The 15,453-nt window shown below is 36.7% G+C and overlaps 1 protein-coding gene across 1 annotated transcript; it reads left to right on the top strand.

The window, feature by feature from the left end:
- Positions 1–2,916: 2,916 nt before the first annotated feature.
- FERD3L (Fer3 like bHLH transcription factor) lies at positions 2,917–6,989 on the top strand. Its single transcript, XM_089917702.1, has one exon. The coding sequence runs from the start codon at positions 4,112–4,114 to the stop codon at positions 4,601–4,603; it is 492 nt and encodes a 163-aa protein (XP_089773828.1). The 5' UTR covers positions 2,917–4,111; the 3' UTR covers positions 4,604–6,989.
- Positions 6,990–15,453: the final 8,464 nt, after the last annotated feature.

Raw genomic sequence — 15,453 nt, 5'->3', positions numbered from 1 at the left:
TATGAAAATTCATTAAGCTGCACATATATGACTGGTGAATTTTTAAGTATATGTATTAAACTTAAAAAAAATAGTTTACCTAAAATAGAAAAATAAAAGAGATGCATATACATTCTCCTAACTCTAAAATCAGCCAAGGCCATAAACCATGCATAATTTGAAATGGATTAAGAAGAGAATGCAGGCCCCTGTCTCTATGTCAGCTAAGGAAGTGTTTCTTAGACTTTTCTCCCTGCAATCATGACAAACATTTACCTTTGTTTTATTTTATCATTTTCCCGAAAATTGCTTAATGATCTGTAAGAATAAGAGAAGGGGCACGAAGAAGGGAAGGAAGGGAAGAGTTTTAATAAATTTGGGAGAGTTAGGTATTTGCTTTACTCGCTGGATACTTTTTTATCTACTTTTCTCTCCTTAACACTCTTAATCCCATGCTCCAGCCCCCTTAGCAGTTACTGCTCAGGTTATTCCTGGTCATTTGTTTTTTTCTGCTTTGATTCTGAATACAAGATAATAGTCAGCTCTTCTTCAACTTATGATGGGCTTACATCCAGATAAACCCATCATAAATTGAAAATATTGAAAGTCAAAGTGTGTTCAATACACCTAACCTACTGAACATCATAGTTTAGCCTAGCCTACCTTAAACATGCTCAGAATACTTACATTAGCCTACAGTTGAGCAAAATCATCTAACACGAAGCTCACTTTATAATAAAGTATTGAATATCATGTAATTTATTGAATACTGTCCTGAAAGTGAAAAACAGAATGGCTGTATGAGTACAGAGTGGTTTTATGTGTATGGGTTGTATACCCTTGCCATAGCATGGCTGACTTGGAGCTGTGGCTTGCATCCACTGCCCAGTATTGCAAGAGCCATATCATACAGCGTATCACTAGCCAGAGAAAAGATCAAAATTCAAAATTTGAAGTACAGTTCCTACTGAATGTGTATTGCTTTTGCACCATAGTAGTCAAAAAAACCATTGAAGTCGAACCACGGTAAATCAGGGACCATCTGTACACACAAAATGTTTAATGTTTAAGTGGGATGGCCAACAGAGATAAAGCAGGTAATAAACTAAGCAAAACTGTCATTTCGTAATCATTTCCTGAAACATCTTGATCAAAATTTGTTGAGGGCTTATCAAACTCTTTCCAAAAGCCTCCATGTAGGTCACTGAATAATTATAAAACATCTATAAGCCTGGAACCCAAAAGAATCAAGTTTGAATTTAATGTCCTTTAATCCTCAGTTGGGTTTTTAAAAAATGTTTCTCTCTTCTTTCAAATCTAGGAATGAAAATAATAGTTCCTTCCAGTGAAATGAACTGTTTTAAACCATATCGTACTTTACAAGTTTACTGCATTTACTATTTATATTTGCTGTGGAACCAAATATCCACAAAAACCTTTTTTTTTTAATAATGTGGATGTTTCAAAATAAGCAGAGAAAGCAATTTCACTTATTTCTGTTCTATAATTAATTATACTTATAAACAAAAAGTAGATTCAATCATGATAACTTAGATTTTAACATTTTTCTCTGATTATGTCACCATTAGAACCTTGTAAGATAAACAAATTATTGTGGTACAAACAGAAATGTTTATCTTGGGATTTTGTGATAAAATTGAAGAGAAAGTATTTTTAAATAGTTGCTATATGCATGCCTATTAGACATTTTAATAAATTCTCTAATATTTTAATAGAGAATCTCAACCCAGTTTCAACCCAATCCTGTGTATTGGTTCCTTTAATTTTTCTACAGTTTCTTTTGTGATGTGATTGTTGAAAAATTCATTCCCTTAGATAAAATCATAAAGAATTTTAGTCCAAGAAAAGTGTCTCTTAGAGTCTCATGATAGCTTCTGACATTTATTTTATTAAATTTTAAATTTAAATTTCTACCATATTTCCCTTCATTAAATGTCCTAATGTATGTTTGATGTAGCACTAGATTCTCACTAGGTGAGGTATTTATTCCGCTTATGTATGCATTTAAAAGGAAAAAATAAGTCATGAGAAACATTCAACAACTGCAAATCAACTATAAAATTTATCCAAATGCTTAACAATGCATTAAGTTAAACAAGAGTTAGAAAGAATGTTACTGCTTGTCAAAACAAAAATTAATCTTCCCGCTTACTTTTTCCTTAGCCACTGTTGAAATTCCAATTCTTTTTAAATTTTTCAGTCTTCTCTTTGAGAGAAGTTTAGTAAAAACCAAATAGGTAATCATAATCAAAGATCTCATTCTCATTACGTCTTTCAGGAACATTAATTTTGTTTCTTTTCTGCCTGAGTTATCGCAATGCAAATTGGAGAGTGAAGAGTAAACACAAGCAAGAGAAAAGAAAACTAATTAAAGGACAAAAGAGCAAGGGAGAACCTAGACACAAATGGGTTAAAAAAAAAAAGAAGAAGAAGAAGAAAGCAAAAAGAAGACTACAAGATGATATTGCTTTAATAGTATCTGGGAGTACTCACCGGAAGGCTAGGAAAAAGAAAAGGAATTGTACTTACCTGTTAGAAATAAGCGGCTTCTGGGAGCTGTCCAATGTACTAACTTAACCATCATAGTCACAACTTACCTTGTTAATAGGAATTGATGTCCTAGGTATTTCTCCCTTGAACCAAGGCATCTCTGTACTCATCTTTTTAGGCTATTTCTTTTAACACATCTTTAAAATGATTTTCTACCATGTTGTTCTGCTGCCCCACCATGTCTTCTTAAAAATCCCTACACAGAATAATTAAATAAAGATAGCTACTGGCAAAAAAAAAAAAAAAAAAAAGGAAGAAGAAGGAAAAATGAACCCTTCTTTGTTAGATATATATAGATATATATAATATGAAATCAGTAAAATTTTATTTTCGCTATCCAAATTTTAAGTCTTTTTTCATCTCAAAAAAAAAAAAAGATAACCAAAATCTCTCTTAAATAAAATGCAGTAAAGTATAGTTTCCACTCTTAAATCCTGTAGGCTGGTAATGAGGGAAACAAACCAGATAGAAGTGTCAGGATTATTCTTTGTTCACGAATACTGATCAGCAATTTAAAATTTGAAAGACTTCTCAACAGAGGGTGAGCTGATCGACCAATTGGTTTATCAAAGGGTGAATCGCAGTTTTGAAAAGAGACTGAAGTTGTTTTATTTGGGGGGGAGAGTTTACTTTGCCTCCCATGCTGGGATTATACAGTAAAGCACACTGGGTGGAAATATTCTGAGCTTCCCTTTTTCGTTTTATTGTCATAACTTTTGCCCTCTAAGTAAAATCATTTACCTGGGTGGGAGATAGGGTTAGGAAAGGAAAGTCAAGTACCTCAATTGTTAGACCGATTACAGCAAAACAGATTTTAGAAGTCAGGGTTGGCAAAGCGAAAGGAGAGCTGTTTACGACCCAGTGGAAAGAGAAAGCCGGTTCCAACAGCGACTCTGGGGAATGCACTCTCGGCCCCCCTACCGTGCTTACTTAAGCTAATGGAAGATCTTGCCTTTCAGTAGCCGCTGCACTGGGATACCAGACAAACAGCTCCCCTCGACCCCTGGCAGACAGGGCCCCTCTTCAGGACATCATTAAAAGCACATGCAGTTGTTTCACACCCACTGGCAGCCTAGGGTGGCAAGATTCAGAACTCCTACTCTGAAGCCAAGGAGAAGCCAGAGCGGTGGAAAACATCCTTGCTTTGAAAATCCAAAGCTAAATTAAAGAACTACGTGAGATAAGGAGCCTGAAGAATATTAGTTGGCTGCGGGGGTGTGGAGAGACACAAAAAGCACAGCAGGTAAGGGCTGGGAGTTGTTGCCAAGAAGGAACTGTCCCAGGTGGCACAGCAAAAAGGATCGCAGAATTGGAGGCCTGTCCCTTTGAGTCTTCCATGCGTGCTCAAGCTTGTCTTCTTCCATCAGTTTCGAGAGGAGCGACGTTGTCAGAGCCTTCCCTGTCGGTGCAACTAATCCTGTTATCAGCTTGGTTATAAATATTAATGTCCCCTGGTCCTTCGGTGATGGTGACCCATCAGATTCAGGGCTATTAGGAAGCCCATCATCAACCTCGCCCCTCCCTTCGAGAAACCGATGAGACGCAGGGCCAAGCCGACGCGATGGCAGCCTATCCCGAGAGCTGCGTGGACGCCACCGTGCTGGACTTCGTCGCAGACCTGTCCCTAGCCTCCCCGGGGCACCCTCTTCTCTGCGACTTCGCACCCGGGGTCCCCTATGGAGACCACCAGGACCTTGTGCTCCGAGAGGAAGGACCCAGGAGTCTGGCGCGTTTTGAGGACGATCCAGAAGAAGAGGAGGGTGAGGTAGAAGAGGGGGGAAACGAGGAGGAAGAGGAGCACGGGAGAGGCGCCTCCCTGCTGGGCCGCCCCAAGAGGAAAAGAGTGATCACGTACGCCCAGCGCCAAGCCGCCAACATCCGAGAGAGGAAGCGGATGTTCAACCTCAACGAGGCCTTCGACCAGCTGCGGAGGAAGGTACCCACTTTTGCTTACGAGAAGAGGCTGTCTCGGATCGAGACCCTACGCCTGGCCATCGTCTACATTTCCTTCATGACCGAGCTCTTGGAGAGCTTCGAGAAGGAAACCGGCTGAGCCAGTGTGGGATGAAAGTGTCTGCCCCCTCCTCGCCTGGGCGCGCGCGGGTTTGGGGTGTTTCGGGACCCGGCAGTGGGTGTGGCTGAAAGGCCAGGAGGGACGCTCCAAGACAGAACGTCTGGCCTTCGGGAGCTTGGTTCTGGATTATAAAATTCCCACAGCCCTCGAGAAGCGTGGAAGCCGTAGAGTTAATATATACGCGATCGCTGTCAGCGGAGTATGGGGCAGGAGCGGGCGGGGCAAGTTAGGACTGGTTAAGAAGGAGTTGGGGCAGTCGAGGCCCACGCCCCAAAGCAGCTTTTGTCAGGCGGGTGGGACGCTAATCCTCTCCGAAAAGGAAGACTTCGGGGGCTTCTATGGAGTCCCATATCTCCCTCCTTCTTACGTGTGTGTGTGTGTGTGTGTGTGTGTGTGTGTGTGTGTGTGTTTTAATGTAAATATAAAAGAGGCATTCCTACTTTTTTTTTTTTTTAAGCCTCAAGAATCGGTGCTCAGCCATCCCAGGCAGGCACTGCGCTCCGGCCGTGCTCTTAGGGAGGCCTTGGACCAGAAACCCGCGAGGAGTGCGGTACTGGGTCTTCTGAGAGGCCAAGGGGCTCCGGATCTCTCCTCCGGTCCTCTTAGGCTTGTCGACAGGCAGAATGAAGGAGATGAGAAAGGAAGGGGAGTCGAAGGGACGGGCGACCTCTAAAAAGGAACATTATCCCCCCCTTCCTTCCCTCCCCCTCCCTTTCCCTCCCCTTAGGCTCAGAACAGCAACCCTGTTATGGACGCTTGAACCCAGAGGTGACTGCTCCGGCCCACGAGCTGGAGGTGCACCTGGGTTTACAGGGTGTCTTGGGCGCCCCGAGCCTTTACCGCCTGCGGGTGCTTTCCCCTGTCGCCTACTATAGGGGGAAAAGGGCTGGGTCCTCCCAGGGGCAGCGACACCTGAGTGCGCACTTTCAAATTTTTAGCTGAAGGTAGGGAAAGATAGCTATTATTCTATTCGCATCTAGGGACAGGAGAGACAAAACGTCAGAGGAGGAGTTGCATTCTTCCACTTTGCCAAAATGTGTGCGATGGAGATGAGGTTGAAGCAGGACCATGCTGAGGGGCTCCCTCGAGTTTGGACGGTCTACCATTCCACAGTTCTTCCTTCTGGGCAACCTGCTAACACCTGAACTGGGGTTCTTCAGACAGGAGTAGGTAAGTGAGGAGAGAAAGCGGAATGAATAATGCCCATCTAACTGTAAAGTCCGTAATCCTAAAAATAAATCCTGTTATTCCAACACTTTATTTTGCTCTCACTTCTCACATCCTTGCGCGGAGGCACACAGACACACACAAATCTCCCTATCATACTTTTAGAAATATAATTCATTTTATTAAGAAGTAATATATACTCATCCCAAAAAGTTTGGAAAATAAAAGTTTAAAAAAGAAATAAAATTTAAATCACTCCTCATTACCTCACAGTTAGCATTTTTATCTATTTCCTTCCAGTCTTTTTTTATACAGAAATAAATTCAATGTGTTTAACAAATTTGGGATAGTTTTGGAATGTATCTTTTTCCACTCAGACTTATAGAATGAGCACTTTTCCCTTGACTTTAAATATTATTCAAACGTAATTCTAATCATTGTATTTTATTGTTATATCCGTGTATCACAACCTAACTCCAATCCTTTACAAGTGGATAGCTAAGATATCTTCTTATTTAAAAAAATAAATGATGATGCAAGAGCATTCTTATAAATGTCTTCTCTGCCTTTGATAATTTCCGGATATTAGGTAACTAGAAGTGAAATTTTTTCATCAAGTGAACATTTAAGTTTGTGGCTACAAATGGCCAGATTGCCTTCCAAGCAGATCTGCCAGTTCACACTCCCTCCCACCAGAATTACAGCGATTTTCTTGTCTCTCATACACCTTCATTTAAAACTTTTCCTAGTTCTCCTATCTATAGGAACTGAATTAGCTCTGAAATGACTACCCTCGCAAAGATGATTTCTTATTTTGAGTATCTTTTCACCAGGACTGTTTCCACCTCTACCATAAGAACATCAGGATAAACAGGTAAAAGAAAAAAAAGTAACCAACTAAACCAAACAACAACAAAACCAGGGAGTGTATTTTTTTCTTTAATTCTCTAGCACCTTTACTAAAATAAACTGAAGTTTGGACAATGACCTCTGTATCAGTTTTATAAAATAAAATTACTCATTTTCTCCTCTTTTTCTAGACAACTTTTTGACTGCTCAGACTAGCATATGTGTATTTTTAAAGACACATTTAAAATTACTCATTTTAATGTGTCAAAGAAAAATAACTATTTCTCAACTCATCATCAAACAGTATTCTGCTCCCCAACTTCTTCTGTAGTGCAAGTGGCTCCATCAATCCCTCATGTTTATCCAGTTATTTATTCATTCAATTAAAAAGGTGTGTTGACGTTTTACATATAGGGTGAATGGGTTCAAAATTGAAAGAGGTTATAGAAGCTCCCTTCCTTCTCCCACTTAAAGTTCTCCTGAGAATTAAACATCATTTTTTTAAATCTGCAAGTGATAAATAAGTTTTTCTAAAAAGATTCAACTTTAGGAATCATTAATATTTTGTTGAAAGAGCCAATTTTGAAAATAAGAAATTTTTAAAAACTGCATAGACAAAGGACCTCAAAATCATCGGGTCCTGAAGAGTAAATACAACCATCCATCATCCTTAATGCTCTCCCTCATATTCTGAACCATTCTGTTATATTCTTAGTAATCTCATGGTATCCTACAGTGAATACTTCTTATTCAGTATAGTAAATAATACCCAAAGAAGCTCTAAATAAAAAGGTTTTTCCCATTATTATTAGAATTATGTCCATGATTCTTAAAACTGTTACAGCTCATAAATGCTTCGTTCTTTGTTTTTTTATATGCTTAGAAGCTGCTCTGAAATGTAAAGTCTCTTAAGATTTCTTAATCATTGTACTAACTGAGTAATTTGAAACCAAATAAGGATCAGAAATACAGAGAAATGGGGACTTCCCTGGCAGTCCAGTGGTTAACTTCACACCCCCAGTGCAGGGGGCATGGGTTCGATCCCTGGTCAGGGAACTATGATCCCGCATGCTGCACGGAGTGACAAAAAAAAAAAAAAAAATACAGAAAAAAATGGATTGACTTATTCCTTATACCAAATCATCCATAGAGATAAAGCAAAATTATCTGCATTTCTAACATGAATCCACACACCTCGATGTCTTGACACTCAACTTTTCTAAGCAACGTGATAATTTTAGTTTTCCCATGTTAGATCCATAAATTCAGTGCACTCTTTAATACAAGTGATTTTAGTATTTAACACATCCTATGTTAAAATTGTCTTATTCTTTATTACCTCCTAAACCAACACTGGTAGAAATATTAGCAGACATAGTTTTTTCAATACCTTCCAACAGTTAAAAAAATCCTAAGGGTATCAATTACTTCTGGAAAATTGTAATAATTGGTTTTTGAAATCTTAAAGTAATTTGGACGTTTGGAATGTAAATACCATTTTAGACATTGCTTGGAGGCGATTTATTTATACACTCTTTACTGACTGAAAACTGCCTTTTGGTCTCAAACTAAGTTCCCCATAACTATCAGGTTACTATTAGTATTCAGATATGTAAACCAAAAAAAAGATCTAAATGAAATCATATTTGAAAGATAATCAGGCTTTCCAAGGAAAGTAAAAATAATCAAAAGCCTTTGCCATCAACAGGCAGCCATTCAGGCTGATCATCTTTTACAGTTACCCAATGTGAAAACAGATTTTGGCAAAATTAGCACTGGAAACTGAACCAAATTTGATGCTATTATGCATAATTCCTGCATGAACATAAATTAAGACCCTGGGATTTGTGTTTATTATTGCATTTGTCAGCATTTCCATTATAAAAACACTATTGTGAAAGGTTTATAACAGCTTCAAAAATTTGAAATGAAACTTGATAAAGCACAGTTTAGCATAACTTTTTTTGTAATTATAAATCTTCAAAGAAAATTTCAAAGTTAATGAAGACACTTAGGTATACTTCACGTGTGAGGTTCCCAAATGTACCTGCAACTTTAAAAACCAAGAGATTCTATTTAATACAAAATATAAATTAGATTATTTTTATTTAGATTTATTTTTATCAAAAATAGCTGGCAGATTAATATTGAACTTTAAGTACTAACTTTACTTATTGGGTGATATTACTTGATTAAATTATAGTTTAAATGTGTTAGAAAAGTGTTGGTATATATCTATATCTTGGCCCAAGTTCAGTTAAAGGTTCCTGAACTTTCCCAACATTTTGGGTGAAGTTAGTCCCAGTTTCTGGTCAGCGCCCTCTCTTCCTGTGAAGGCCTGACTAAAAAAGGTTACAAAACAAGAGTCAGCAGTTCTGACCATTTTGTTTTGACTTTGGGGTTTCTTTGAATCCAAAGCTTAAAACCAAACCTGGCGAAGGAAGAGAAAGAAAGGAAAGAAGCAATGCAAACTGACAGGAATAAAATACCAGGAAGATGGAAAAACTTCTTCAAGTGTCTATAAACCAAAGCCTATAAATTTCCACAATGTTCTCTGTGATACCAAATTTTAGTTCCGTGCCTAAAACACATTCCGTAAGGACGTGTAAGGAAATGCAAAGAATAGTATGAATGTATTTTTAAACATTCTTTACAGCTAATATTTGGTAGAATTCCACTCAGTTTTGCAGAAGGCAAAGAACTTTTAATATTCAGTGAAGTCAAGAGTTTGACAAATATGCTGCGAATTATCATAATAAAATGTCATAATTATCATAATAAAATGTTTACTTAGCACATTATTGTTTTCAAAGCACCCTTCGCATACTTTCTTTCATTTGACCCTCTGAATGGATTTCAACAAGATCTAGAGTCTCTCAAGTAAATTGAGGCATCAGTTTACCATCTTAAAAATTCATTCACCTATGGAAATCAGCATGATACTGAGATTCCTATAAAGGGCCAATGGTCACATGTAAGCAACACATTTCTTTGAAAGATATTGCCTTCAAGATCAAAAGCACCTTAACACACTCTGTGGATGATAAATTATACAAAAGGCTGGTACAGTCTGGCTCCCTCAAAGGCCACATTTTACAACCTTCTATTTAAGGCTCTGTGAAGGAGATTTCCACCTGCAGCCAGCAAATGTAGATGATCTCAAAGCAGCTGTTATGGACAGCTTTTTATGATTTCCAGTCTTCAAAAAGGAGGAAAATATCTATGAGAATATGGAAATAGAACAAACAGTTGGCGAACAATAGAAGACAACATTGTCATGTAAACATATTTGAATGAATGAATGATGAATGTGATTACACAATTATTTTACTGCAGATAATTTTGTAACTTCTTCAAAACTGCACAGGCTGTATTTGTTACTGGTCAGATCTTAAACTGATTGACTGTATTTAGTCCTAGAGTTTAGTAAAATGTTGGCTACATTTAATCCCATAGTTTAGTGAAATGTTGGAGAAACTAGAAATGGTCTAAAGGAGAACAAGAGAATAATTGGATTATTAGGTCTGAATGGAGTAATAATATCTATAATAATTAGTAATATCTATAATAATTAGTAATGTCTATAATTACTGTATTGCATGTACTTTAATTACTGTACTTACATGACAGCACATGTTGATAACTATTAAAGTTCTCACAATAATTTTAGGCTATAGACATGATTATTACTCTGTTAGTGATGAAATCACTTTGGAATAAAGAAGTTAAATAACTTTCCAAAGTTAATCAGCTAATAAATAGTGAAGCCAAGATTTACACACAGTCAAGGATTTCAGAGACCAAACTCTCAGGGGCTGAGTTTATTTCTGAACGATTGTATGATTGTTGTATTTAAGTAGAAATAGTGTGGTAAAAATTAGTAAATGTTCTTCATCTTTACTGATGATCAGAAATGTAGGCATGGGCATATCATGCGGAGGGATTTAATCGCTGCAGTGGAATGGGGAAGGTGGGCTACCGATGGAATTTTTTGAAGAGTCTCTGAACTAATCTTCTATGGATATTTTAAAGCCACGACTTTCCTCAGGTGGCTTCAGTGCAATCCTGCCAGAAGAGAAGAGAAAAAATCTTTTGATGAACATAAACACAAGCTTTGGAATGTGACAGAGGTGGGTTTGAATCACAAGTACATAGCATAATGCTGTGAAAGCTAGTACAACTTACTTAACCTTGTTGACCCTCGGTTTCTTCATCTTTAAAGATAATAACACTCGTCTCATAGGGCTTTTATGAGAGTTGACTGAAATATGTATACAGACTAAATGGTGCAGGGTGAGCACTCAGTAAATGGTAACTACTATTAAAATACACGTCATCATCACTATAATTATTATTATATCCCTTCCAATTCTATGACAATGAAAACTCAAAGAATAAGACATCAACTTCACCACCAATGGTAATACATGAAAGCATAAAATATATAAAGAGCAGCGGTCATTGTATAATGCTTTAAAATAATCTGAAAAAAATGAAATGAATTTTTTTATCGTCCCAAATTTCTTATTCCTGGAATATTTAATTGTCAGCATTTAGTCCTAGTCTATGTATCCTTCAAAGTGGAGCAGTAAACCCTCAATATACCTCCAAAACTTCCTAATTTAATCTGCTACTGTAATAGAACATATATAAAAAGGAAGTGACTTTAAATCTGAAAAAAATGAACTAAATTCATTCAAAGGAGTTCTATTTTGTCAGCAGCCCAGACATTATATTAAATATATGCTTTCCAAATCAGTGTGGATTTATTCAAATCAGCTGATTCCTGATGGAATAGTTCTGTATCTTAATTGCAATGGTGGTTACACTAATACACATGTGATACTGAAATAGAACTGTATTATTTCATACCAATGTCAATTTCCTGGTTTTGATATTGTACTCTAGTTATATACAATCTAACTAATGGAGGAAACTGAGTGAAGGGTACACAGAACCTCTGTGCACCATCTTTGTAATGGCCTGTGAGTCTATAAGTACATAATTCAAAATAAAAAGTGAAAAAATAGATAATTATTTTGACATTACTTTGAACCTATAAAGCACCTTATAAATGTAAATTATCATTAATTTCAGGGAGACATTCACATACACTTGATACACATAATGCTCTACAATTTTTCTTTAAGTATTCCATAAAGTGAAACCAAGTTTGTGCATGGTACTGTGTGGGTCCTGGAATAAAAATCAGTACTGTACCCCTAAAGGTCATAGTCAAGAACTGAGTATCTGATTCTATGTCCCTTGGTCCATGTTGACATTCTTGGCCAGATTACATTCTCAGGTATGGATTTATAGTAGTGAGGAGCTTCACATCCTAATTGTCATCCTAATTGTGCTACTTACTAACTTAGATAACTCACTTAAAATTCCTGGGCTTTAATACTTTGATTTGTAAAGTGGAAATAATTAACACATTATTAAAAGTATCATAAGAGATCATGTAAAGTGCTTAGTACCGTGCCTCATGCAAAATAAATATTTAGCCAAAATTGTAATTGTTGTTTATGCCCTTTCAATGCTGAATGTGTATGCAGAGCAAAATGACAATTCAGCCTTTTAAGAAGGACTCATGAGAACACATATAAAAGCAACATTAAATAGTTGTCCTGTCTCTCCTAAATGAATCAAAGTCTTTCAGACTTAGTCTTTTAGCATGGTATTTTGTGCCCAATTTGTTGCCCTAATAAAGTGTTTTTGTTTAGTTTTGTTTTAAAAGCATAAAAATTTAAGGGTAAGGCTTCTGGTCCATGACATACATAATTATAATCTTTGGTCTGCCAGGAAGGTCACTGTAAATCCTACATTCCTAAAATAATCTCTGAATTTTGCATAAAAAGCTTTCATATGAAAAAGCGATAGCTCAGTTGGTAAATCCTCTAGTAATTTTTTTTCTGAGCAAATTCATCTTGAAAGCTGCTGTATTTGTGAAAGTAATTGAGAAGTAGGACTGCCTCATGTACGAAGCATTTATGCATGCCTGATGATGGCTGATGTGAAATCCGAAAACCTGGGACTCACTCAGCCTAGTCAACTGGAATGAGGTAGCATGGCCACACTTTGTGTTAGGTTTTCTGAGGGACATAGGAGTCCTTGTGCACCCAGGAAGGTTAAGTGGCTGCCACCTGCAACAGAGAGGAGTCAGGAAGAAAACAGAAAAGACCCCTATTTGGAGCAGCAGAGGGGGATGTCGGGTTCCAAAATGCATCCTTGGACATCCTGTGTTACTTCTGCCATTTACAGTCTTTGAAAATTTGGCACCTGGACTTATCTTCTATATTCACACGGGTTCCTTTTCACTCTGACACTAGTGGAGCTATATAAAATCTCTGAAAAGCTTTGGCCTAGATTTACTTGCAGTTTAAACATCAGTTTTTGAAAAGATAAAGTTGGCCTTAACTTGCACATAATTTCTCAACATTTAAAAATAGGTAACTTTTTTTTATATCTACTATTTTATATGAAAAATTTGCCTCCTTGCATAGAAAGTTAAAAGGATAATTATTAAATATCTTGTTCCTTTTAAATGCTTTGATTCAACTTCAAGAGTCTTATTTGAAGGGCCCTCTGAACTTTACTAAAACTTTTCCGACTTGGGAAACATACCCAGTTTCAAATATTCTCACCATGGGTTCATATTTTTGACCAGAAAAAATGTGGTGACTGTAGTTAACAAGCATTTGACAAGTAGTGGTTTTGTTAATTGTAGATCTTATTGAACATGCCACACCATTTCTTTCATCACTATTCATTTGCCTAATCTCACTGAAGCCCATTAAAATTAGAGCAGATGAGCTCAGTTAAAATATATATATTGGGTGCCACTTTGTTTCAAGATGACACAACTACAAATTAAACTTTAGTGTACTATATTTCATCAAATTCAATCAACTACTTCTACAGTTAACATGAAGCAGGCTGAAAAATGCCCAGAACTCAAAGCATTACACAACAAAACGCAATAAAAATCTTCCCAAATTACATCCACATGAAAATATATACCATACCTCAGGGACCTTACCCTGGACAGCCTCAAAGTTTCTACTTCTGTACCTATAACCCCTCTCTCCATTGTATGATTCACATACATATGAACATGCATACATACAAAATTACTTCCATCAGAATACCTTCACGTGTATATTAGAATGGATGGTATATATGTAAAAATTTTTTACTCCCAGATCAAACCTCTAAAAAGGTTTTATTTTTCTTTCTTTTCCTCCATACGCTGGTAGATTTGCTCTTTTTTTACTAACTGGCATCGCTTTCTTGAATACTTCGTATGTTGTAATATTAATGATTGTTTAATGTTTCCATCACTTGTCACTAAAACAGGTATTTAAGTATCAGTGTCTTTGCATATATTGAAAACAAGCCCAAGAATTACTCCAGGTTTTGACTGAGCATTGGCCCCACGTAGGAATATCAGGCCTGAATATAATTACCAAGACCAGCTGCCAGCCAATTGTAGAAAACAAAGTGTCTGGAATTGCCATTCAGCAAACCTACTGAACATTCATTGATTAGATGAGGGTCATTGACTCAATGAGAAAAACAGAATTTTCCCTGGAAGCAGAGCTACTTCCTCTTGGAGTGATTCAAGAGTATCTGAAGTTCAGGTAATTTACCATATCAAGAAAGGAGTTAGAAAGGATTCAAGAATGCTCTCTGAACCTTGGCTCCTTGGTTAGGAAGATCTAAGCCATATTTTACAACATTAGGACATTTTGTGGATTCTTATGGCTTGCTTACAGAAATTTCACTGGTAGGAATTTAGCCTAAGGAAATAATCAAAATTATGTACAAAGATTAGACTACCAAATATGCATCTCAGTATTGTTTTTGATGTCAAAATATAGAAAACAGCCTAGATGTCTAAAAATGTGAGTACTTATTTTAAATTGTTGCAGTCATTAAAAGGATGATGTACAAAATAGTTTGTGCCATAGAAAGATTATTAACATAAATAAGTAGAAAAGTATTTTATAAAGAAAGTAATATGCGAGACATGATTTCATTTCTGTTTCATATGGGAATGTGTGTAAATATATAAGCTGTATGTAGCATACTTTTATCTATAAATATAAATGTTCTTTTTATACATGCTATAAAAGAACTGGTCATTTTTGTACTTGTTTGTATTTTTCCAGCTTTCTATCATCCTTTTGTAGACAGAAAAACAACAAAATTATTTTAAAACAAGTATGAATACATAAAACAAAAGAAACAATCAACAAAATGAAAAGGCAATCCATGGAATGGGAGAAAATATTTGCAAACTATCTGTCTGTAAAGGGTTAATATCCAAACTATATAAGGAACTCATACAACTCATTAGCAAAAACACAAATAATCCAATTTAAAAATGGGCAAAAGACCTGAATAGATATTTTTCCAAGAAGACACACGGATGGCCAACAGGTACATGAAAAGGTGGTTAACATCACTAATCATCAGGGAAATGCAAATCAAAACCATAATGAGTTATCACCTCCCACCTGTTAAATGGCAAGTGTTGACAAGGTTGTGGAGAAAAGGGAACCCTCATGCACTGTTGGTAGAAATGTAAATTGGTGCGGCCACTATGGAAGACAGTATGAAGTTTCCTCCAAAAAATAAAAATCAAACTACAATATGATCCAGTAATCCCACTTCTGGGAATATATCTGAAGGAAACGAAATCATTATCTGGAACGGGTATTTGCATCCCCCATGTTCATTGCAGCATTATTCACAATAGCCAAGACATGGAAACAAACAAATTTCCATCAACAGATGAATAGTTGAAG

Source organism: Delphinapterus leucas, chromosome 9 (assembly GCF_059928025.1).
Source record: "Delphinapterus leucas isolate spDelLeu-1000000601 "Yukka" chromosome 9, BTC_Dleu_Yukka2, whole genome shotgun sequence".
NCBI lineage: Eukaryota > Metazoa > Chordata > Mammalia > Artiodactyla > Monodontidae > Delphinapterus > Delphinapterus leucas.
Note: the sequence above shows the minus strand (reverse complement) of the source record. Positions and strands in the feature narration are given on the sequence as shown.

Bases quoted from the DNA above. Each gene is read 5' to 3' on its own strand.
- FERD3L (XM_089917702.1), top strand. From the start codon at position 4,112: ATGGCAGCCTATCCCGAGAGCTGCGTGGACGCCACCGTGCTGGACTTC.